Here is a 25,958-nt window from a genome sequence, read left to right on the forward strand (position 1 = left end):
CCAAATCTGTACTGCAAATAAGCATTTATAAGGACACAGAAACAAGTAAAATTTATACTAATTAGTAACTTTTGTAGTCCTTGTGTAGTTATGTAAAACTCTACCTCAATATAAACAGTCAGGATGGGGAAGGTAACTTGTCACAGGAGATATATGGGGAGCTGAGAAATGAAAGAAGTGGGAAAGGCAGCCTGGAACAAGGGTGACATAAGCTCCAGGGCCCTGCAGGCAGAGTGGAAGCTGTGCCTGTCCTTGGATGAATGTGTATTTTAACATAACAAGGTGAATCCAAACCTTTCACCTCCAAACCAGGAGCCTGCAGCAAAGTGCCCTGCTCACCTCGCAGCCTCCCTCAGGTGCCCTTGGCCAAGACTCAAAGACAGAATATATTTGTGAGTACAAAACAACAACAAAAAAAAAAAGCTCAACTATTCTGCTCTCCTTTACCTAGGGCTGAAGAAGATGTAGCAGGCAGACATTGAAAAATATTCTGTAATGAGAATCTTTCAAACTGAAGAACAAACAGATGAAGGTAAAATTGTCTCTAAGGCCATAAAAAAGGACAAAATGCTTATAGGTAACAGGTTTTTCAAAGCCTGTTGTACCCACAGAAGTAATGCCATGCTTATTTTTAACAAATTCAAAGTAATAACTTGCAATGAAGAGAAGCAGAAATAATTTTTATTTTGTTGCTCAGGAAACTAATATGTTATGCAGTGGGAATTAAGATTCTAAATGTATGTTACATTTAAATAAAGACTGGAGGCTCCCAGCAGCTCCCAGCTGAACCTGGGTGTGGTGCTGACCAGGAATATTTGTGTTTCCTTGTGTAACATATCCTGTTCTGGGATTTCTGGCACTACTATCAATGGTTGTGCTCACATCTCCTGCCCCTGTACCGCTCAAGTCACAGGAGCCATTGAAAACCCAGAGACCCTGCAGAAGAAACTTCCATTGCTGAGTAATGGAAGCTTAAAAATGCTAAATTATCACTAGAGTTAATATCCAATTCAAAAACATAATTTAAAGAAATTAATAAAGTACAATAAATTAAATATCTGGGATAAGAGACAGCTATTCAACACAAAGTGATGTTTACAACTACCAGGGATGAAAAACTAATGGGAGATGTGGGTTGAAGGAAAAGTTTATATAACAAAAAATTAAAATAATGTCACTGGTGGGAAATATGCAACCTATATAACACCAAAATACTACAGAAAGCAAGAAACCCTTGCATTTGTAAAGCCTAGAATGCAATAGTCTCTGCAAGGATACATACCCATTTGACACCCTATATTCCAGAACTCTTGAGGATTGTAATTTGAAGATTTCATTCTTGATCCCTTGGGGTAAATTCTTGTAATAAATCTTGTAGTATGTGCAATAAACTGGCTAGCTGATAAACAGAAGGATAAAATCTTGGTAAGAAAACCTTTGCTATCAAAGAGGTCCTATTTGAATAAATAATAAAAATGCAGTCATTGGATCCAGAAATTTTATACACAATATTATATCAATGTATTCTATTTTAACATTAATACATGGACCACTCTGAGCTATGCCTGAAATCTTATTTTGAACCTTAATATCTTCCATGTATTTGAATCTGACAGCATTCCTGTATATAGTGCAGACTTTTTTAAGAAGTTCATGAACCAAAAATCATTCCTTCACTGGAATATTCTGTTTCTTCATCTTTTTACAGGGTAATTATATGATTTCTACACTAAAGCCCACTGTGTTCTCATGGGAAACTAAGACACAGAACAGGGAACTGCACAAAAGTTTCCCCATTCTATAGTAGCTCAAAATGAAAGAGAAAATCATCTCTAGATGATCTTGGCTAGTTTGCTGTTAGGAGATTTAAATAAAATGACTAAATAATATTGAGACCAGGGAACAGCACACTTTTTAAAGCCACTTAAATTATTCTTATATAAGCCTCAGAAGTTGTTAACTATTCATGAATATTGTTTTTCCTTCTGCTGGCTGTGTTCCCTCCTTTCTCATATGCAGGCATGGACTACACAGATGTGGGAAGCTCCAGATGACTTCTATCTACACAATATTTAGTTATTCACCAAAAATCTACATTTCCAGGCTCATCTCTCTGGATGAATGGAATGGATATATTCCATTCTCCTCTCATAATTTTTTGTTTGTTTAGGGGTTTTGTTTGGTTGGGTTTGTTGTTTGGGGGTGGTTTTTTAGAGAGAGGGGGAGTTATAGAATTAGTTTTATATTCCCTGGAGTGCTGGAGGAACAGAGAGGACTCCCTGTGGATGGCTGTAAAATCCTTTTTGATGCATCATTCACCTCACCAGGCCCTGAAGCGCCTCCACAAAGTGGGTGGGTGCAGCAGGGCTGGCCCCGAGTGAATGGGCATGTGGCAGGGGTCATTGTCATTGCCATTGCCATTGTCATTGTCACTGTCGTTGTCACAGCCGGTGATCTCTGCTCTCCACACCCCCAGAGCCCCGGGCAGGCAGCTGGAGCTAGAACAGCAGAGGCTGCACTGTGCTGCCTCCACCAAACGGAGATGCCCCAAGCCAGAATGGGTTTGGAATAGCCCAGCTTGGCTGGGATGAAAGGTGTGCTCCAGTGGAGCAAACTGCCTGCTCTGGGCTTTATCCAGCCCTTTAATGTGGGCTCTTATCTGCAGCTCTCACCAAAGCCGGGGCACTGCCAAGCCAACTCCACTTTTTCAGCCCAGATTTTGGGAAGGGGGGAGGGGGAGGAGTGAAATTTATTCCACACTTTTTCAAGTACTGGCTGAACTCTTAAATTATTTGATGCAGAAAACAATGAATCAAAAGGCAGACATTTATTTTGTAGACTGTGTTAATATTTGTTCTTATAAAAATACACGGAATTAAAACAAAGTTGAATTTCAATTTTCCCCACAAAACCAACAGAAATTTTCAAAAATGCTATTCAAAGGACATTTCTAAAACAGTATTATACAAAGAGCCAAATAAAATCAGACAGCAGTTGTTTCATAAAATTTTTACCCTTCCAATGCCTAAGCAGTGAACCATAGCAACAAGTAACTTTAAACTAATTAACTCAAAAGAAATTACCTGAAACTCTTGCAAGTTTTCGTGCTCGAGACTCTCCGATGGAATTATTTTCCCAGCACTTCTGAAACTGCATGGAATGCTCAAAGCCCACAAACTTCTGAGATTTTGTATAAACCACAAGGTCTGACAATGCAAGGGCAATCTTTGTCTTCTGCACCTAATAATCATCAGATGAATAATGGAATAAAAAAAGTCACAATAATGCATATTTCATTATTATTATTATTAATAATTCACAGAAACAATAATTTTGGATGCATAAAGCATGAGAAAAGATGCCACAGTTAATGAATTTAATAAATATGACCTTTAATAGTGAGATTTGATCTAGTGAGAGAAAATTGAGGTTATTTTGTTCATGTTCATCATAGTAATCATAGGGTGAGTGGAGAGATGCTTCCTAGCAGAATATTCTGCATAGCTTTACAGTTTTCCTGCTTCTAAGATGTTTGCAATAACATCATTTTTCTTGGCTTTTAACATTACTCCTTAAAAATATACCTCCAACTTTCTATTTGTAAATATATGAAATACTAGAAAGGACCAACAGCATAAACTCATCTATAAAATGTAGAATAACAGGAAAATGTTACACTGTGCCAAACAAATTAGTCAAAGGCATATTATTCCTCTAAGCATTGCTCTGAAGTCAGGAAAACTTTTCTTCTTGATTAAGGTCGAAGATTCTCTCACCAAAATCTTAATTTAGTCTTGCTCCATTACCAAAACAAGCAGAAATGACTGACATTTTACCAGGGTCTTCTCTCTTACAGTGAGGCACTACATGACCACTTCATTTTCCACAGCACAACTTGTGAGCTAATTGGGGGCAGTAGCCAGCAGAGAGCTGCTGATGCTAATCATGTTTACATTCCATTAAAGCTTCTGAAGGCAAAGTCTCATCTGACAAAATAACAGAGTTTGCCTCCTCATGGCTCTTAAACTATGCAAAGTTCAAGAGCATTAATTATTCTGAGGCTGTGTCCCACGAGGAGCAATAGGGGTCTGCTGCCATGGAAATCCTGAAAAATGCAACTTTCTGGAGGCAGGCAAAGCCAACAGCATCACTGGGGCATCTTCTGCAGATTCAAATGCTCTCCCACCCCTCCTCCCAAAAGTGGGATAGCAAGGCAAATAGCCCAACAGAGTGGGACCCTGGAAACCACTTCCCCTTCTGCCTGTGAAACATGAGCAGATACTTTTTGTTGCTGCTGTTTAAGAGTATTCCACGATACATTGTATTGTATTCCACAATACATTCGCAATGTGTTCCACAATACATTCTCATCTGTAAAAAGGTCCTATCGATAAACTTGAAAACTTTTGCCCAGAAATTTGACATTTCCTGTTCAAAGAAGACTCCATCCTTCCTCAGCATTTTTCCTTGCTGTTTCTCCATGTCAGATGGAATGAGAAAGAAGCAAAAACTTTCACCATCAAATTATACAAAAAAAAAGAGACACTGTTTCTCAGCAAGAACACTGGGCTCTGAGGAACATTGCCAGTTTAGCCACATTTAGGTAATCAGAGCATGATGTGCAAGAGTGACTGGACACTTCAGGTGCTGCTTGACATCTTAAAAAAGTTGAACAAAGCAGTTTCAACTCTGAAAAAGCAACGGATCTTCAATGGTAGAGAATTATACTTGGTTAAAAAAAAAGTTCAATTTGACTTTCAGATAGGAGATTACACCCAATTTTTACACTTTTTTCAGAAATAGTGCTTAACGTTAAGTCTCTACATGATAAATGTTAAAATGCCTCTTCAATTCCAGGTGCTGAAAAATGTTTCAGCACAACCAGGAATGTGCACCAAGTTTAATGTAAAAAATCACAGAACAGAAGAAAATAGGGGAATCTATCTCTCTTAAAAATAGACTGGTAGACTTGGGGAAGAAATAGTTAACTCTGCCTGTTGTCATTAGGAAGTGCTATAAATGTTCTCTATACATAGCTCCAGGGGGCCATGGCGCCAACAAAACACTTGGGTATCTTCATCTTAAATCTACTGTGGTACTGTGCACCTGGGACAAGCACAGAAAGAGGAAAATGGGGTTGAAGTTCAAGATGGGACCAAAGGGAGGTTGGATACTAAAATGTGGTCCAGTCTGACTTTTCTTATAAAAATAGAAAATCTCTGAAAGCTTCAGCTAAAACATGTAATTTCCAAATGCACTGATCTTAGCAATTTCAAAGTTTCCCTTTTAAATTTAGTCTCTATTTTAAGATAATATAGTCCTTCTTAAAAAAAAAAATCTATGTGTGTTCTCTATATTCAATTGAAGCAAAAGCTACCTTGCTTTTTTTTTGAGGTTGAAGTGAAGATCTACGATCTGCTTTTCTTTTGGAAGGAGTCCTGGGTCCTCCAGGAGGCACGACTTCTGCGTCATCATCATCAGAGGGAACGTCAGAGTCAGACACTTCCTCTGCCTCACCACCATACTCCTCCTCCATCCTGAGCATGCTTTGCTCAAGTGTTCCAACTTTCTTATTTTTTATCAGAACTTTGAATTTTAATGCCTGTAGAAAAGAGGTTTAACAATAATAACTAGAATTATGTAGATTTTTCATCTCTTGGTATTATTTAACTCGTCTTCAAAGTTGTTTATTAAGTATAATGAAGTGAGCTTATAAAATGAAGCAAAATAGATATGAGTGAGGCAGAAACCAAAGCCAAATGAACCAAACACAATCTGGGGACCAAAGTACATAACAGAATGTGGCTATCCAACCCCATGACTGGAAAAAAGGCTCTCCACCACAGGCACACAGATGCTGAAACTATGAAAACATAAGTAGGAAGAGGCAAAGGCGACAGCCAGACAAGATGGAAAACTATATTTTTTCACTATGCCTAAATGTCCTTATATATATGTGTGTGTGTGTGTGTGTGTGTGTTTACTTATAGACATGTATGATGTTAATTTGGAATGTTTTCATCTATCATTGAGGCTGCAGGAAATTTGTCATTTGATTTGTTGTGCATATCTCTCTTGTGTACCAAATTAAAAGTTTTGTTTATACCTTGTGTTCTTTATAGTAGATCCTTTATGCTGATCTTACCCGGTTAAGGGAAACAACAGTTTGGTGATTTTGTCTAAGCAGTTTCTCTGTTTATAAATGAGCATGTATCAACCTCCATAATATATAATGTAAAGGGGGAAAAGCATCTCTCAATTATAGTGATACTAATAACATGGCTTTCATCTATGCAACAGAATTATTTGAATTTATATTTCACTTTGATTACAAAATTATATTTATAGTAAAGCTGTTATTATGTAGCAGACACTCAAATCTACATCTGGACACTGGAGCTGCCAGTGAGTAACAGGACTTAGTATGGCTCTTGAATAAAGTGATCCTCAAAAATATTCCTTAAATTTCCTATGTGAAAAGGGAGTGAAAAGGGAGTGTGGCAGGAAGAGGGAACAAATCATTTCACAATACATGAAAGGTAACTGAAATGCTGTAGTTTGAAGTATCCACTAAGTAAATATAAAAGGTGTGGATGATGAAAACATATGAACCCAAAGTTCTATAATGGAAACCAGAGCCATTATAGGCAAGGACAGAGACATTCCATTCATTGCCATTGTTGCTCCATTGCTCATAATCCCTTTATCACTTCAGATTTCAGGCTGGTAGTTTGCCAGGGTGCCAGTGCAATGAGACATCCCATGCCCAATATCTATCAGTGCCATGCTGCTGGGAGGTTTGATCAGTCTCTCTGCACTCGTGACTCAGAATAAGGATGCCCTTTAACATTTCCTTCATTTCTTATTGATGCACTCTTTTTTTTTTCCTTGTGATATTTTTAGAAGAATTTTATTTATTTAGAAGAATATTATTAATGCTAAAATAAATTAAAATTAACCCATATTTTTAAGAATTTTCCTTTGTATGTTCATATATCCCAATGTTTAAAAGCTATTCTATCCATTTTCAATCTTGTATTTTGTTATTCACATGAAGACTTAATTCTACAAATTAAGAAAAAAACCAAGCCTAGTATACAGGGGAATAAAACACTTTCTATGGTTACATTATTGCCTCCTGTATGCAAATTTCTTTCAATAAAAAATACTGTAGAATGTATGTGTAGTTATAAAAAAATGGGTCATGATGTTTTAAGTCAGTCTTTAAAATTCTGTTTACAAGCTGTTAGCAAAAATGTAAACACCCTGAGGTAGGAGGAGTTTTTTAAGGTTTTTTGGGGTTTTTTTCTACAAAGATAACATTTTTAAATCATGACTCATTTTAGAAACAGTCATAAAAAATACACTAGTGATATGAAAATTTGCTATTTTTTGGCCAGAAGAAAATTGTAATAATAGTTACCCCAAATGGTTGAAAGTGAAACACAGAGTGAAAAAATGACATACCAAGGATTTTGTCTGAACTTCAAAGATCTTCAAAAAAACTTACAATAAATGTATGGTTACAAAATCAGTGACTGTGAAATCTGAGTTCTTTAATTGGTAATCAGCACTGCTAAGCATGTGACCCCTTTTTTCTCTACAAGTCCAAGTCTTCCAAGAGAGCTGAAAAGTCTTTTAATAAGCTGAAACTCTGAGTATTCATTAGAACTTCTCATTTCTAGTTTTATTATGAAAGGCAAAGTACGTCAAAAATACATTTGCTGTTTACCTCTATATAAACTGTAAGCATACTAAAAAATGTAAATATGTAAAACATAATAGGTCTTCCCTAGAGCATAGAGGGACTTCAAGGATGGCATAAGCAAAAGCCTCAAAGTACAATCAACTGGAACAAATATTTACATAATTAAATGAACAAAAGTCTGGTTTTTTTGTATATTCTAGTTAATGTGATGTATCACACAAATCAGCTGAAGCAATGCCAAGTTTCCAAGACAAAAATCACAAGCACTTTGGATCAAGCAAACCCACCTATTGATCTCTGTGATTATGTAATGTAAAACTTCACTTCCCAAAAATGTAAGGAATAAACCTTGGATTTGAGATATAAGTATTAAAAAAAGAATAGTTTCTCCAGTTTAAATTTAGCTTGTTTTTCTCCCTTCTCCTCTCCTTACCAGCTGTAGGTGCTTAGTTAGAGGAATATCAAATCCTAAAAATCTTGCTAAGTAACAAGGTTAAAAATCTCTTCTGACTTTTACATAATATTCTATTTCAAGAATTGTGTTGCTGTCTTAAATTCTGATACAGGGTGAAGATGCAACACCTCCTGTGAAGTCTAACACAGGGAAAGATTTTGAGACAATGACAAGATTTGTTAAGTACAACTGTTAAAAAAACCCAACACCAGCTATCTTTAACAATTCAAGAGAATCACACTTAGTGAAGTGTGACTGGATGTCTTTGTGGCAGCCTTATAAATCACAATTATCAAGATACTTTAAACTAATACTACCAGCAATGTCTGAGCTCTGGGCAAATAGATATTAATTATATCAGGAGCAGCATTTTAGCTAGCTCATAGCAAGTTTTCATACAACATATTTACCCAGTGAGAAGCACCCTACCCCGAAAATTCCACTTCTGTATTGTGCTCTGTAGTAAACTTCAGGCAAGTCTCATCCAAGGCTAAACAGCTGTGCTACAGCTGAGATGATATTCTACAAAGGCAGCTAAATCTCTGGATGGATTGGAAAGAAATCCAAAGGATGAATGTGGAGAAAGATGGTTGCAGGTTGGCCAGGATATTAAACCAGTGTGCTCAGAGTCCTCATGGCAGATTCCTTAGCAAAGCTCAGTGTTCCAAGAAGACACCTTGACAAACAAACAACCTGATTTTTAGACACCAAATAAACCATCAACCTGCCTGGGTGATGATATAAAATATGGCAATGTCTTGCTTTTAGTTGCCTCCTGCAGTTGCTTTACACTACGGGGAACCTATTACCAACAGATAATGGCTGTCACATGTTTACCACATTTCTGGGAAAACCATGTTCCCTCAAGAAGAGCACAATGCCTAAAAATAGTGAAGGAATTAGATGAGTCTTCCATAAGTACTCAGTACAGCCTAGAGATTCTAGTAATTTTATGAGAAACAATGCTGTTTTTTGGGAGTTTTTTGAGGTCATCACCAAGACATACCACATTCTCATATCTTTCTTCTTCTTTTTGTAAAGAATAGATACCACAGACTGATTGAAAGGCAAAAGAAATGTTTTGAATTGCTAAGAAGCAAAGACATTTCTGATGCAAAGACTTGGTCAAGATGTTTGCATATTTGAAATTCCCAAAATAAATAGGAATTCCTCTCATAACTGAAGCAACAGAATCAGATATACTAAAGCAGGCTTGATCTTGAATTTCTCAGTGAAAACACTCACTGTATAGAGAAAGCTCCTTTGTACACTGAGTAGATAAAGCTGAAGAAAAGTGGGAACAATGAGTCCTGGTTTATGGGGTTAACTGGTTTTCCCCATAATAGCAGAATTTAAAATGTCCATAGCCCATAAAGTTGTACTGGAGACTTTCTATTGATCTTTCTCAAGGAGATCATTAAACAGATCCTTTTATTTGGACACCACAGGTTTAACAACCATAGGAAGCCTTGGCAATCCTGGCCAGAAATGCTTGTGAATCACCACAATACAGTAATTGATCTTGCAGCTGTGTGGTAAACATTAAAGACAACTTGTAAAATCACAGTAGCTGCCACTTCCCATTCAGTTAATCACACATCAATTCCAACTTTGTGACAGGAAACCTGCAAATAATAAAAGTTCCCTAACTATCTGATATATATATCCTGTCAGCAGTGCAAGGCAGTTCAATGCACCACAATGCAAAATAATAGAGGAACAAATCTTCATCAAAGCAGTGTGTTTACATTCTTTTCTGTGTTACATTGGATGCCTACATGTTTCTTTCAATTGCTGTCAAATTTCTTTGAGAGGAAGGACACAGCAGGGTAAGTATATCTTCTAACATATATTTAACACAATTTTTTGATATTTTCTAAGTTCAACTGTGAATTGCTGCATAAGACACTTCATTCCTTCACTTTCTATCAGCACATCACCAGGAGTGCTGGTGCAACCTGCAGGGATGTCTGGCACCAGTCAGTGATGCCACATCTAATTTAGTGCAGGAACTGACTCAAAGGACCTGATATTCCAGTGAATATTAGAGGAAGTTCATGAAGTCTCTTCAGAAGCACCATGATGGCCAAGACTGGGAACAGAGAATTTTATCAGGTCTGCTGCTTTGGGTGGCAAAACATTTGCCCTGCAAAGAGGTAGAATAGATAGATGAAGCTTAAGGGCAGCCTCAGTTTCTCATGGGATCAGGTATGTATGAAAGAAAGAAACAGAGCAAAAGTCTTCTCTTTCCTTCATGTGTAGAGGAAGAATTGTGTGTTGAGATGCTACAGCATACAGGAATTGCAGGGAATTAACAATATCAATATAATCAGCTGGAAGTGTGAATATATGACTGAGGGCAAAGAATTAAAAAAATAACTTTCTTCCTGAAATTTTCTGGGGTTTGTTTATTCAGATGAAGCAAGTGTTGGGAAAAGCAGACACAAGAAGTGTTCAGTGATCCTCCACTAATATTTTCTGGCCCTCCATGTGATTTTCACTTTGAATTACAATGGTAGGAGACTTCATTGCAAGGTGGTCCAAGGAACCACCTGAGTGGGTTTGTTCCTCATTTTAACCTCCTTCCACACACACAAAATCGTCTCAGGGGACAAAGGTATAGCTCAAGATCTACTTAAAGAAGGAGGTAGAAGATTGACCATATAAGAGAAAATAATTTCCATGGAAGCCTCCAAAACCTAAAAGGAACCTGTAATTGGGAAATGTTTCTCTGAAGTGTTGTGAGAAACTGTATGTTTTCCCACTTCATGTACACAAAAGAGAACCATTTAATTCTGATCTTGAGGAACACTGAGGTGGATTTTTCCCTATTCGTGCTCATGCTCCATCTTGAAAAAAATGGAGCAGTAAATGATATAGGTGACAGCTTTTTTTTCCACACTAACTGAGAATCCTTCCCACAAAGAGCATTTTAAATTCATCATTTATGATTCTGTAACATCTCCTTTGCACAGCTTAAGCAAAGCAGTCTGAAGACTAAATTCAGAATTTGGCTTTCTAAAATCATAACAAATTTAACCAGGCCTTGAAAATGCCTGGTTAAGGTCCCAAGCTTTAAAGATGTGATGCCACTAAATTCCTTTTGAACATGGACCAAAAGTTGTTTTTCAAAAGGATGCCAGCCAAAAGTCAAGCTGACTACTGAATTTACAAATTCTGCCATAGCTACATATTTCCATTGCTAGGTAAAATCCTACTGATTTTTCTAACATGCTTGATAAGTACATTTAGGAGAAATGGAGATGATCCTAATTTATGTTCATTCTCAAGATAATAATTTATTAAATTCAAACTTTTGTAACCAGCTGAGGACAGTGGTGGTATTTAGGTAATCCTTACACCTGGCACAAATGGGAAATATGTCTGGCAATTCTTTAATATGTTGAAAGTTCAGGAGAATAAATCTCACCAGTCAGCATTTCCATACTTATAGAGCCAGCAATCCATTTTCAGGCAAAACTGACTCATGAAAACTTTAAGCTATGGAAATATAAAGTATGAATTCCCTATATCACAGTAACCATATGGTAAGAGACATATATCCTAGACAGTAATATTTTTAAGTGATTCAGTGATTCCATGTTCACTGATTTTGTGCTTGCTTCAGAGGGTGTATGATCTTTGGACATCTCCTACACTGAATCCAGCCATACTTTGAGAAGCTTTAAAACAAGCCCTCTTGTTTGGTATAGTTTATATTTTTTCCTAATTGAAAAAGCAGTTTTTAAGGCAAAATTATATTGGACACCATGATGTAAAATATATAATGGTACAATAAAAACAAAAGGCGGATAAATGTGAATATTAAATAAATTTATAACAACATTTTTATGTAAATAGAAGAATATGGTAATACTTTAACACATCTTCTGGACAGATTGCTTCAAAAATATTTTTCCTTGACAAATCCTTTGAAAATTACAACCTTTTGTGTGTTGTTTTTTCTTATGACAGTGCTTCCTCTCCACATTTTCATTTGCATTTTTTTTAGCTACTGTAAAAAAAAAAGTGTAAAATATAGCTATCACTAGCAACAGTGGCAAGCCTAAATAAGTATTTTGTATATATGCATGTATTTGTGCTACAAGAGATTTAAAAAAAAATGTCCTTGAAAGAAAATTATGTGCAAAGACTGGAACTGTGGACATTTATTTGTTTTAGCTTGCAATAAAATTTTCAATACCCATCTAATTGCCTTTTCTGATTTCATATCCCAGGGGTCTCAGGCCACCAGCTGAGGAACACTGTCTTGGGGAGAAGCACACTGAGAAAGAGAATGGCTTTGTAGTAGCAGAACACCAAGAAAAACTTCATTATCACTGTTACTGACAAAATAAAATGCTGGTTCAGGTTTCCATTTCAATAACAAGTTTAAATTTCAGGAATTTCCTTCAATTCAAACAAGAAAAAATAAATCAGCAGATAACAGATACAGCAACATGTGCACCTTTCCATGGGGCTTTTTTCTGCTGTTTAAATTGTTTTGTTACTAACTGAAGTCCATTTCTGACACCAGATGTGATCCATAAATTCAGTTCCAGAGGATTAAGAACAAAAAAAGTGAAGAACCCCACAATTTTTTCCATTTTTTTAATAGAGAAAAATGAAAACTTATTACCTCAGGAGAAGGCAGTCGTGTCATATCTACCTCACCATTAAGTGGTGAAGAAAGAAGTTTGTCACCTAGAATACTTTTCAAGCAGAATGCCATCACTTCCTGCTGTTTAGGGCTGCAGTGGTTCTCCAAAGACAGTACAAGTGGATAGGCAGATGACTGGAAACATAATTTTGGGATTTTAGTATTAATAAATAAAAATGAGAATAATTGTTTTTCCAAAATATCTTACAAAAGTCCCCTCGGCAATCTGTATTTACCTTCATTTTCAAAGCATGCAGAATATAGATCAGTTGTTTCAGGTTAGTAAGGCAATAGAAAAAGCTCACATTTGTGGAAAAGAGAAAGCACAATTGAAGAAGAAAAAAATGCACCTTCAGAAAGCTAAAGCAGAGCTGGACATAGGCAGAGGTGTAAAAAGAACTGCTTTGTTTTGGTTTTAAAAGGTAAAATCAAATTCTAAAATTAAAATTGACAACATAAAACAAGATTAAATGTCTTTTGCTTTTGTTTATGACAGATTTTTTTAATTGCTTTTCAAGCTGATAGTCTCCCCAAAGCTTGTTCAGAAATTATTACTTCTGCAAAGACAAACTATGCATTTTTTAAAATTTTTAATAATACCATAAACATTTCTAGGGACAGTCTACACTTTACTCATCACAGTACTCAAGCAAGGGTAATTGAGTAAAAATTAAAAATAAAAGGTGAAAAGGGGAAATTGAGTAAAACCTAGATAATAACTCAAAAGAAACATATCCATTTAAACATACAAATAAATCTCAGAAGTTGACAGTAATAATGGTGGCTACCAAAACCATAGTCTGAATGAAATCTTTGCTCAGGCAGGACCTAAATTGTCAAGAAGGAAAACACCATTTTATTTTTTCCTGTCTTTACATTTTGTCCCATGAGCTTTTGTTAAGAGAAGCAGAGCTCAGCTTGCATGGACAGCTGGTACCAACCATTACCTGTTGTGATTTTATCATCTCATTGGCACTTGGGCTTGAGAAATAAAGTTTGCATTAGAATTAAGCACAATATGTTGTGTATTAGCGAGAATAGGAGAGTTATATCCAATGAGTTTTGAAAAACAATGGAATAAAATAATGGTTTTAATTTCACTTTTAAAATCAGAGATTAATAAAATTGTATACAGAAAACTGAAGAGAAAAAACACAGCTTTCATTAGCACTGAGAAGGCTAATAACACATATGTGTAAAAATCCGCATAAATTTACCATCATGGATGTATAAATTCAGACACACAATGCTGGCCTGATTCTGAGATTTGTATTAATAGTCATACAGCACTTGCTTTGAGCAGGAGTTTTGCCAAAAGCCTATACAAAAGCCTGAGACAGTGCCAAAAACTCTCCAGATTTCAGTGCTTTTCCAGACATAGGCAGAAGGAACCTTGCCCTGTGAGTCACCTGACCAAAAAATCAGTAACTGCTAACACTTATCAGGTCAACATTCAAAACAAAAAGAGAGGAAATGGAAAATAAAGTCTCAGACTCATCTATTATCTAAAATTATTGTCTATTTCATAAAGTCACATATAGGATATAAGACAGACTGATAGCAGTAGAAGAATAAGTGACACAAAAACCGTTAAAAGATATAAAAAGGGAGAAAATGTCAGACCAATTCTGAAGTAGTTCTTCAATTTATATTCAATCCTTGTTTAAATGATCTGAGGTGAGAATTACACCCAAGAAGCTGAGCAAAATCACCTGAATCCTTTGCACTAAATTTGGTGTATATTCATTATCAGGAAAAATGATTATGATTCCTTTAAAAGTTTTTAAAATACATTAAGAACAAATAGCACACTTGCTCTGTAATTAATTTTAACAATGCCCATTGCCTCATGCTCTGTTTCATATTTTTTTACCCTGGATAATCTATAAGAGCCGTGTCCCTGGCTTAGTCAAAGCCACCATCCCAACTTATTTCTGCAGACATATATCTATACATACCATAAATGCATACTTGTCAATCACATGAATTACAGAACGAAATGGGATTTTGCTTGTCAAAGTGTGACCATGGTACACAATAGGTTCATTGTTGTGGCCATCCCAGCAGTCAATCTCCAGGCAACGACATCCTTTTAGGAGAGCACTTCAGAAGAACAAGAGAAATCATTTCACAGCCAAAAGAAAGATACCATACTTTTCTATACAAGTTGATGTATTTCTTTTTACAAGCACAGCGATCAATTACAGGAAAACCACCTCAGTTTCATCATAAATAAAAATAAACCCTACAGAATTGTACATATATGAGACACACATATTTTCTGTTGCTTATTCTAGGTGCGTTATGTAATAAACTTTCTTGGAGCACTAAAGAATATGGGATTACCTGAATTACCTTCCTTAAAATGAGGGTCAAATATTTCAATAAAGGAATTTTGGAATAAAGACAAATTTTCACTTAAAACAGAAGAATAAATATTTTAAATGGTCTTTTGTGTTACTCTACCAAACTTGCTTGCAATTTTGAGAATGCCTGTATTTGAAGATCCATTGCACTTAGAGAATCAGGTTGCACTTTGTCTTTACATAAGTCAGTTCTCCCCAGCCCACATTTGTAAGAGGGAGTGCTAAAGTTTCTCAGGCACCTTGACTTTCCTGCTTTAATTTTAATACGTTAGTGGCATCCCTTAAATTCCTAGGTTTCTAATATTTGACTTGCAACTAACTGAAACATTTCTTATAAACCCTTTCACTTAATTACCAATCTGTCTTTTACACGCTGCTTTTCACACATTAACAATATGTCAAATATGCCCCTGGCTGATTTTAGCATTTTCCTCACACAAATAATAGATAAAGAGGAAAAGAGAGGGGGCTATACCCTCTTTGCAATTACTTTCAGCAATGCAGCATTCACATAATGGAATTTTAAATACTGTTAATTATTCAGTACTGTTTCTGATAGTTGCAGGTCATTATAGAACATTAAGAGAGCAACCAAAAAAAATGAGTTCAGATAGATGATGGTTCCAACTGCTTTCTCTTCACTAAAGCAGTACAAATAGTAGGAATTCTAGACACAGCTCTTCCTAATTCTTAATATATCCTGCCCTCAGTGTTGCCTTTGTTGCACAATGCATTTCCATCTTCTCTGCCATCCTGGTCCTCCTCCTCCTTCTGGAGTCACACACTGCAGAGGTTCCTCCCCTGCTGCCTGCTTGAATGTCCACGTTTTGTGGCTTTTGTTGTTTCTAAACTGCCCACGTGCACTGACCACAAATGTTCTTGACACAGATACACTCCAACACACATCCTCTATATTGAACAGATTAGAGCTTGCCCAGGATTTTTACCTTTCTTTCAGGGAGTTATTTATTTTTGCACAGTGTTTTGAGATTAAAAACTGATTTAATCATGTACTGTACACCATACTGTAGGTTTCATTTGCTGCAAGGTTGACTTTCTGAGATGTAAGTGAAAAAAATAAATTGTTTCCAGACTATGAACAGATGGTTTGGCAAATATATTGAAAAGTGTGCACATAAAATAAAATACTACTCTCACATTTTCAACTTGTATCTTTGATGGCTTTGTCCCTTTTTGCCAAGTAGGAGTGTATGTGACTTAGCAGTCATTTCAAAAAAGCCAAAGAATATTTAAAACATTAAAAAACAATGTCTAAATACCTGGTATATCCCCATAAATGACTGGGTCCCATTAGTTGGTCAGCTATCAAGTAGGTGTTGTGAGAAGATGAAATAAAATAGTCACACAATGGCTGGGTCATGTCTTGATAGACGCTCCTGTGCTGGTTTTTAAATATTGAGCATTCGTCTGAGTTCATGTACCTTATAAATCCTTCAAATGACATCTGCCTTCTCTTCCTCACTGCACAAAAACAAAAGGAAAAACATCTCTGTCAGGAAGCCACTCTGATGGTTGTATCTATGTCCTTTCTGAAATTTTTACCCAATTCTGAACACTGCTGAAGGTTATACAGCACAACACTTTCCTGAAATTTTAAAGCTCATAACAAATGTATAAATAACTCAAAAATCAGATACATGTGACTCTGGAGCTGAATTGCTGGGATTCAAACTTCTGAGAGGAAATAAATGTGTTTTGACACTTTTATTCTTCTATGGACAGCAGTAAGAAGAGTTTTCAGTAGTCCAGATTAAATATAAAGTAAAATATTTTTTATTTAATTTGGAAAGTAACATGACATGCCCGACAATAAGATAAGAGAATCTTCTTTTCCCTTTTAAGAGAACCAGGATTGTTCTCTAAAAGTCAGTAAGAAATTCTCAATATAATCTTGCAGAACCTGTGACTCCTAGCACCAAATATCTTCTCCAGGGGTGGAAAAAAATCAAATAAATATTGATCAAATCATGTTTGGAAATATTTGAAATAAAAATAGCATCTTAACAAAATAATTTACTGCCCACACAGATGAATTGCAAATCAAGCTTATTACACTACTGCATTTAAAACAAAATTAACTAATTGAGTCCATCCCAGTGATAGTCATCCCATTTGTTCTGCTTTTGACTGATTTAATGGCAAACAGAGCCATTACACTGCCAGATATTGCTCCCAATGTCCTGTTTCAAATGCAGTCATTTTGCAAATGATATAATCTCAAAAGTCAGCTTTGCTTCAAAACATAGTTTGAATGAGTGAGGGATTTTGCCCAGTTCTTACTCTAAAATAACTTTATTGTCATCCTAGCAGGCCAGTAGAGAACAAGCAGTAAAGAATCCAAGATTATTTTATGCTAACAATAACTTAGAAATCAATGTATACAAACTTGAGGACTGGAAATACCTGCAGGAAAACCCCCTTTTCTCCCCTGGTAATTCTTACTATAACTGTAAGTACCAGAATGCACAAGTTAGAATTGCTATTATCAATCTTTGGGGTGTAACAGAGTGAAAGTTTTACACCTGAATGAGAATTTACAGAAAATAATTATTTCTCTATTACACAGGTCTTTGAACTAGAAAACTTGCAATGTTTTACAATGATAAAGAAAAACAGAAGGCCATGCAGACATCAAACATACATTCACTGCACCACTGTTATTCCTACCAGAAGTCTTTCTGAAACTATTCTTCCACACTTCCACTGATCAAGGATCCACAGACAACCCAGTAAAACCATTTCAACAGCTAAATAATCTCATTTTCAGGAAATTTTCCCTAATTAGGAAACAGAAGTTTACCCTGAAACTTCCTTGCTGTCCAAAATATTTGTTCAGTTTGGTATCACTCCTCTCCTCTGTTTCCACACTCTTTCACTGGTGAAAACTACTCTCACACTTCCCTCATTACAGTGCTTTCCACAAAAACAAATCCAAGCCAGGGCATCTTTGTTTCAGATTTCTGATAATTTTCCTTTTTCCTCTCATAGGAGAAAACAGGATCCTATTTCTTCATGGGATGTCCTAACAAACTGCTACTCACATTTACCATCTTAGAAGAGTTTACATATTTATTATTTCCTCCATTTTTTTTCTAGTAACTGACAGTGTCTAGTTGCTTGGATGTTCCCTTTCTAAAATAGATATTCCATTTGAACTTTTCCAGTCTTTCAATTCATCATTCATTTGCCCCCTATTTTCAAAAGTAACCTTTGACTTGTATTAGCCAAGCTTGTTACAGTCAATTTTCTAAGAACTTGGATTTGTCAACCTGTCTTCACTGACCTGATTACATAATTTAAGAAGGTGCTACCCTGTTTCATCCATAGCTTTCAGATCTTACTCAGATCAATAATATTACAGAGGAATTTCTTTGGTCTTTTAACTAAGAGATTTGCAGAATGACTTCCTGCCACCCTGATGACTCTTGAAAAAAGTATCCCATTTAGTATCTTGACTTTGGTTTATCCACATGCTTGTGTTATATTGTTCTATAGTTGTAACAATTGAATTAATTTTCTACTTTCTAGGTCTTTAAAAATCATTTTGAATTTTTAAATGTTATTTAAAACATAATACACTCATCCTGTATGCTTTGCCTATAATGAATACATGAACTGTCTGGATTTCATTTCTGATTAATTTATTTTTCATGGTCTGTCTATTTCTCTGAGCAATTACAAGTAGAGCTACTAACTATTTGTATGTGTGTGCGAGCATTTTTTTGTTTTCTAATAATTCTTACCTTTACTGCATTTATTTATTAAATCAGTGAAAAATACTGGCTTTTCAAAGTCTTGCTTTTATTCTGAATTATTTATTATGTTTTCCTGTCTGTTTTTGTCATTGACAAAAGTTAACTGCAATATTCTCAAGAGAAATTAATGTTTATGCAAATGTACTGATGAGCATAATCCCCCAAAAATGAACATCTAGCATTTTTTTGTTAGTCAATATAGACTTCAATAAAATATTCAGCTCATGTCTCCAATCAACAGACTAAAAATCTTTGTATCTTTAAAGAGCTTATTACAGGCCCTTACATTTCTGAGGAATAGCCCAGTCACGCTATTTTCTGACCATTTACAGACATTTTCTGCTTCTCCATTAAAGGAAACGGGAATTCATCTCCATAACTATTCCACAGTGAAAGACTTTCATCAAGGCCTTACATTTCTCCCCCCTGAGGAACCTCAGTCTTTTTCTCCATTAGGACCTTTTGGCAGCAGCTAGTGTGCACACACATATCCATTCCTTGTAGAAAGGGAAGGCAAGAAAAGATCTCTGTCTTCTCATTGCCTCTTTCTGTTCCCAAAGTTCAATGATTTCTTTCTTGCCCTCCTCTTTTGGACAGTGTGGAATTCATTTTTTTAGCAATACTCTTTTATATTGTTTGGATTTTTTTTTTTTTAATCTGATTTAAGAAAAAATTATTTTTCTCATTCCTCCTGTTAAGGTAAACTCCAGCTCTGCCATATAGACAAATACTGTCACATCAGAGAGGAATTATGGATATAACCTGAGTATTTGAAAGACTCTGATTACATTATATATTATTTTCAGTGTTTATTACATTCTGCTTTCTTATTTATCTTGGAACTTCTTTGAAAGTATTTTTCTTCCTCTTTGGAAAGAAAAAATTGGAAACTTTCATAAGATATTTGCTGCCCTGAAGGGCTGTAGGGTACCCACACTGAAGCAGAGAAAACAGGAAATCATTCTGCACTGGCCAGAGCCTCCTTCAAGACCTGTTTCCTCCTGGAGTGGAACATCGAGAGCAGTGTAGGTGTATCACTTGGTGAGAAATTGAGGTTTTAAAATTTTTAGTATGTTGTGGATAAAAGCAAAATGAAAGACACAGGGTGTCATCCTGAATTTCTTCTTCATGCTTCTTCTTCCTTCTTCTTTATGAGTTTAATCAGCATTTTGTAATTGCGCAGAAAAGTCCACATTGGGGGCTCTTTGGGATCAGTTATTGAGTTAAAAAAGAAAATAATCCAGGTGTCAGCTCTTAATTGAATAGTTTAGTCTTAAAAGACCTTGTAACAAAAGATTGTAAGCCATTTTGTGCTTTCTAATGAAAACCTGCCAAACCCACAATAATAAGACTGTTTTACTAATAAAAATATTAAACACCTGAGTCCAAATATAAACTACCATCTCAAGTGCCTTCAATCCAAACCCAAAAAAAACAACACTGGAGGGACTGAGTACAACCTGCAGCGCTTCTGGACTGAAGAAGAGACTGGGGGAAGAAAAGAACCTGAACTGAATTTGAGACTAGGAAATGGGGAGAAAGGTGTTTCCCATGGTTTTTTAAATGTATGTGTGTGCTTTTTTTTTCCTAGGAGCTGAATTAGTAATTAAATGTCTACATTACTTGGCCTCCAGAGATAGTAAAGTGGGTACAGATATATTTACTGGTAATTTTAGGGGGGAACTCATGAGAAAGACTTGCAGAGACCAGTGTGTTCCTCTGTTGTACTGGAAGGAGGAAGCTTTCAATCATTGTTAAAAGTCAGGCAGAAACATCATCAGATGGAATTTCATACTGTGAAATTTGACTACTTTACATCAGAATGAAACATTCATGCTCTAAGGGAGCAGTAAAGAGGGAAGTATTTCCCTGACTAAAGTAAAAATACAGTTATTCCTTAAAGTAAAAATACAGTTATTCCTTTTCTACTCTGAGTTTACATTCAAGGGAGGCTTTTTTCTACCTTACTTACACCTATAACTGGTTCATACTGGAATAAAGTATCTATCTGAACAGTTCAGTTCAGTTTCCTAAGGGCTTTTATCTTATAATCACCTTATTTTGAAAATTTTCCCTGAGACTGGGTATTTACACACCCTTTCATCCATCTGAACTACCGTGTCTCAAAAATCCAGCCACAGCCATTGTCTTTGTTGAGATTTTGAAGTCATCTTTCTTGCTTCACATTATTTTTCATGAAATCTGTAGGACTTTGACGGAGATGTCTGCTTTATTAAATTTGATTTACATTGGCCAATGGGATCAAATGTTCTCTTCTGCAAATTTCTGCTCTACATCCTGCTCTGTCTCTCACACACATGCTCAAAACAAAGCCAAGAAAACCCTCATGACTGTGTATACTAGAATAAACTGAAAATGGTATTTTGCTTCACAAACACATTCTGGATTACTCAAAGTCCTTATCTGACAGATGCACCAGGCTTATATTGTTATTTACGAAGCAAGCTGTTTTTTAAGACAGGACTGCATTTTTGCCCTGTTTTTGTATTCCCTAGCAGTAAAATAGGCAGGAGTAGAGTCTTTGAGTGGCAGTACATTATAATTAATAATGGAATGCACCTTCTTATCCTCACTCTGCCTCTAATCCTATCCATGTAAATGAGAAGCATTTTTTTAAAAAAAAGACATATATACCAAGCTAAGAAAATGCATTTAGTTGGCATTTTTTCTTTAACCTCATTTGATGAGTCAAGGCTTCTATTCAAAGCTAATAGTAGAATGGGCAGATAATGGGATGTTTGGGAAGAACAAAACTGAAATTTGGGTGTTAGTAAGACATAAATGTCAGGTGTGAATCACATATTCATATTTTATGATCAATTCCATAGAAATGGCTCTTTCTGCCAAAAATGCAAGCTTTTAGCATACACATGAAAAAATCTGTTAGTGTAGCATTTTGACATTAGGCATTTAAATTGTATAATAAAAATGAAAACGTAATTCCTTCCTGAAGTAGCTATAGTACCCATAGAGAGTAAATTCAGAGTTATCTGGCCCAATATATATGGAAATCTCTCTGCACAAATGTTAGGGATGCACTAAATGCCGTAAATGGATTTATTTAATTTATATGTAAAATGTAGTCATTGATTTCATCTTAATTGTTTTAATCTTGACATACCAGTGCTATCATATTGATGAGAGAATGGTCATTACTATTAGCAAACCTGTGAATCAAGTGTCAAAACCTGCCCTTTTCCCTCTCTGTAAAGCAGAGGGCAAGGGTGACAGATGAGTCCAACAGACCATCCTGATGAAGAAGGTTCTGTAGCAAATTCAGAATGACAGTTGCACAAAATGGTCTATCACAATACCATATGAATCATCTCCCACGTCAATCATAACTGGAACTTTTCAATAAATATGTCTGAGTGGGAGTTTGAATTCACTCAAAGATGCATGAACAATACAGAGATTATTTTGTTCAGCATTATTTCCAATTATGAGACAAATTTATCACAGGTGAAGAAAGAAACAAGAATTTGGCTCAGCATCTGAAATTTAAACCAGACATCAAATTAAACCTATAGAAACATCATTTGATATTTACAAAGGTGTTTTCCAATAGACTGAAGATTTTTCATTGTTTAACTGTGTTATAGCTCTTAACTTTCCCATCAAAACAAGTGACACAAAATAAAAGGAACCTTTTAAACTGGTAACTTGTACAATTAGTAAACATTACTTCCTCTGAAAGAGTGGAATATGTTTAAAAATGTACAAATTTGAAAAGCAACCTCAAAGAGTATGGGCATAAGGAGTCACGTGTTTCGCAACTATTACTGGACATTAAGAGTAAGTGCCTCTTAATGAAACACAAAATGTTCTTCTGTTTCTCATTGAAAAAGTGGCATTTTCCATTTTCTTCTTTCACCACATGTCAGCATAGAAAACCTGGGTTTTTCATCCCAGAAGAAATATTTTCTCCTTGGCTTTGCTTTTCCTAACCAGTTATCAATTCCGCCCATTTTCAAAGGCTGGGAACCAAGGAAATGAAAGAATTAAACACATTCCACCACTGAATAAAATAACAGCTTCCTTTTCATAGCTCAGTGGTAATATTTGCCACAAGCTGAAATCAGTGAAACTCAGCAGAAGTGTTACACTTCAAATTGGGGCACCTTGAAATAGGTGAAGAACATGTCAGAGATTTATGAACCACTCCTCATCTCAGAGTTCTAGAGAATCAGAAAGGGTGACCAGGCACCTCTGAAAATCTTACACAGTGCTTCTGCAAGGGAGTCAGAGGGACAGCAAAGTCTTGTCTGAAGCCTTGCATTATCACTAAATGACTCAAGGGAGAGAAGACAGGGTAACGAGCAGACAGGAAGAATGGCAGATAAGAACTTTAAGAAAAACAAATGGGAAATGGTTTATAATGAGTTGAAGGACAGAATTTATAGAAGGACTGGAAAGAAAAGATTAAAAATGACAGAAAAAAGGAGAGAGCAGAGAAAGAAAGGCACCATGAAAATTAATTAAAACAAAGGAAGAAAAATAATTAATAGATGAGAAGACATGCTTTAAAATAAATAAAGAGATGAGGTTTTGCAAAACCAAGTCATTGAGAGAAGCACAATAAATCACAGCTAGATATCAAATAATTTAACTGTGCATACCTTCATCAATGGGTTCATACTTCAGAATAATTTCTAAGACAGTTGTTTCATTAGCTTCAGTTTGAAATTGTTCTTTTGCAAGAAATTTCAGGAGCTGGCCATCAGGTAGAATGTTGCCATCTATTGAGTAAGCCTTGAATAGTTCTTCAAATTCAGGTCTGTGTACAAGAGCTCGATAAATTGCTCTGAAGTCGTCCATGCTAATTATATCTCCTGAGTGTTTGTCAATGGTTTTCTGAGGAAAGAAGCAACCAAAAGAATTTTTTTTAAAAAATCAAAAAACAACATTCATATATGCAAAGTTATGCACCAAACATTTTTTTATAACTGACCATAGGAGTAAGAATCATAGAAGAATCCAACAGTGAATACAATCAGATTACATTCTTCAACTTTTAGATTATGCTTTGTGTGCTACAAATATTTTATATGAAGTAAAATGGACCATAGGACATAATTAGCATCTAAATAAGTACAATAAATTTAGATTTAATGCATTTTAATATTAAAATATATTGTAGAAAATCTCTAAAATGCTATGCATTAAAACAAATGTGCAGTATAAAACTTATCAAGTGGAAAATATATTTAGTATAATACCTCTCCAACAGCTATTGACATCATATTGTAAATTCTGTCAGTAAAATTTGCATACAATGACATAAGGATGTCCAAATTATCAAGAGACAAGTCTTTTAACACTTCAAAGAAGAAACACTAATAAAAATTGAAGATGATATTTTATAATAACCTATGACATCATGTTCTGTTCTTAACAAGCCAGAATGTTTAACTTAGGTTAATCATTCACACTTTCAGAATTCTTCAATTTAAGCTTGTTTTCATAGAGCTTACAAAATGTTAGCATAGTAATTAGTTTCAGTGTTTCAGTGTAAAAGCCAAAAGAAAAGTTAAAAGGGCAAAAGGATTTAATAGAATTATAATTTTTACCATTTCTGCCTTTTGTGGTTTTCTCAGGTTTAACAATTCAAATTTTCCTTTAAAATTTTCTACTCAAAATAAGTACCTGCATACAAAATATAAATTTTTGTAATATTTTAGTCTGAAATATTCTTAAAAGTTGCCAAATTAAGAGAAATCTGCTGACAAAATTGCTCACAAAAAATAAAAAAAAAAGGGCAATCTACTGCCTCAGTGATGATCACTGTAAATTGATGAAAATTCCTAATTGTTGGCTCCTTAAACAGAAAGTGCCAAAGAGGCCAAGTTCCAGCATCCAAAACATGGCGCTTACAATGGCTGGGTTGGCTTCCACCAAAGTGTCTATAAACAGGAAATTGCTTACTTGAGCTCTGGCTGCTCTTTGATCAAGATTTGGGATTACTGCTCAATTAGATTTATTTATATGGTTTTGAAGCCATAGTATAAAATCTAAAATTTAATGATCCACTGACAGTTCCTTCCTACTCAGTACAGTTCCTACTGTACTTCTGAATAAGTACAACAATAGGATTAAAAATATATTAGATAACTAAAAGAAGTAGAAAATTAATTTCACGAGTTCTAGTGAAAACATCCTACAAATCAGTACTTCAGTATTTGCTTTGAGTTTGTGAAAGAGAATAATAATGATTTTTAACAGAAGTCACTAGCAAGAAAATATTTCTGTACAAATGCTAATTATTCACATTTCAGTATTGCTGAAAAATTCCCCAGCTAAGGTTGATATCTTCAATCCAATTTTTAATGTTCTTAACAATACAGCAAATTTGCTCATAACCATTAAGCAGGAAAAGAGAATACCAACTTATTTTGGAAATAAACAGTCTATCAGGACTTGGAAGATGTTCACTTAGTTGCTGGCACAAAGAGAAGCTGGGCAAAAAAATTAAAGTTGCTATTTTAGTTGCCTTTTGATGAAATACAGGCAATAATATTACATAAGAGAGCTCTAAAAATTAAAGTGATAAAATCATGTCACTATAAAAAGATATTCTTACAATTTTGGGGGTAGATTTTTGTCATTCCTATTTTTATTAATGCACATCAAATCTTTGCTGTTCAGAAAAAGAAGAGACAAAGAGTCTTGAGAGAAATTATATGAAAATTTATTATTCCTTAAAACCCTAATGTTCATATTGCTCAAAAGAGTATTACAGTAAAACAAACTCAAAGAGAACAGACAAGAAAGAAAAGCAGATTATTCCTTTAAATTGGTTTTCTATAAAATGTATTTTGCTATGTGTAGCCATTAGATTAACTGCTGGTGTGTGGTTAGTTACAATGATGTCAGTAAGATTCCCTTCCAGAATGCTTTGAATTTTTACATGTTATTACACTGATTAAATATTTGAGCCCCCCAAACTACTGGACACCTGTAAATCTTTCCCAAA

General features: G+C 35.2%; 1 protein-coding gene across 1 annotated transcript in view; it reads right to left on the reverse strand.

The window, feature by feature from the left end:
• Positions 1-25,958, reverse strand: part of PLCZ1 (phospholipase C zeta 1) — a 45,534-nt gene that overhangs the window by 16,644 nt on the left and 2,932 nt on the right. The window contains exons 3-9 of the mRNA XM_063155892.1: positions 23,605-23,839; positions 16,469-16,670; positions 14,781-14,925; positions 12,802-12,957; positions 5,378-5,602; positions 3,084-3,240; positions 1,283-1,399 (exon numbers count right to left, since the gene is read on the reverse strand). Coding sequence (XP_063011962.1) covers positions 1,283-1,399; positions 3,084-3,240; positions 5,378-5,602; positions 12,802-12,957; positions 14,781-14,925; positions 16,469-16,670; positions 23,605-23,839 — 1,237 coding nt within the window. The remainder of the gene's footprint in view (positions 1-1,282; positions 1,400-3,083; positions 3,241-5,377; positions 5,603-12,801; positions 12,958-14,780; positions 14,926-16,468; positions 16,671-23,604; positions 23,840-25,958) is intronic.

This window comes from Melospiza melodia, chromosome 4, assembly GCF_035770615.1.
Source record: "Melospiza melodia melodia isolate bMelMel2 chromosome 4, bMelMel2.pri, whole genome shotgun sequence".
In the NCBI taxonomy this organism is placed as follows: Eukaryota; Metazoa; Chordata; class Aves; order Passeriformes; family Passerellidae; genus Melospiza; species Melospiza melodia.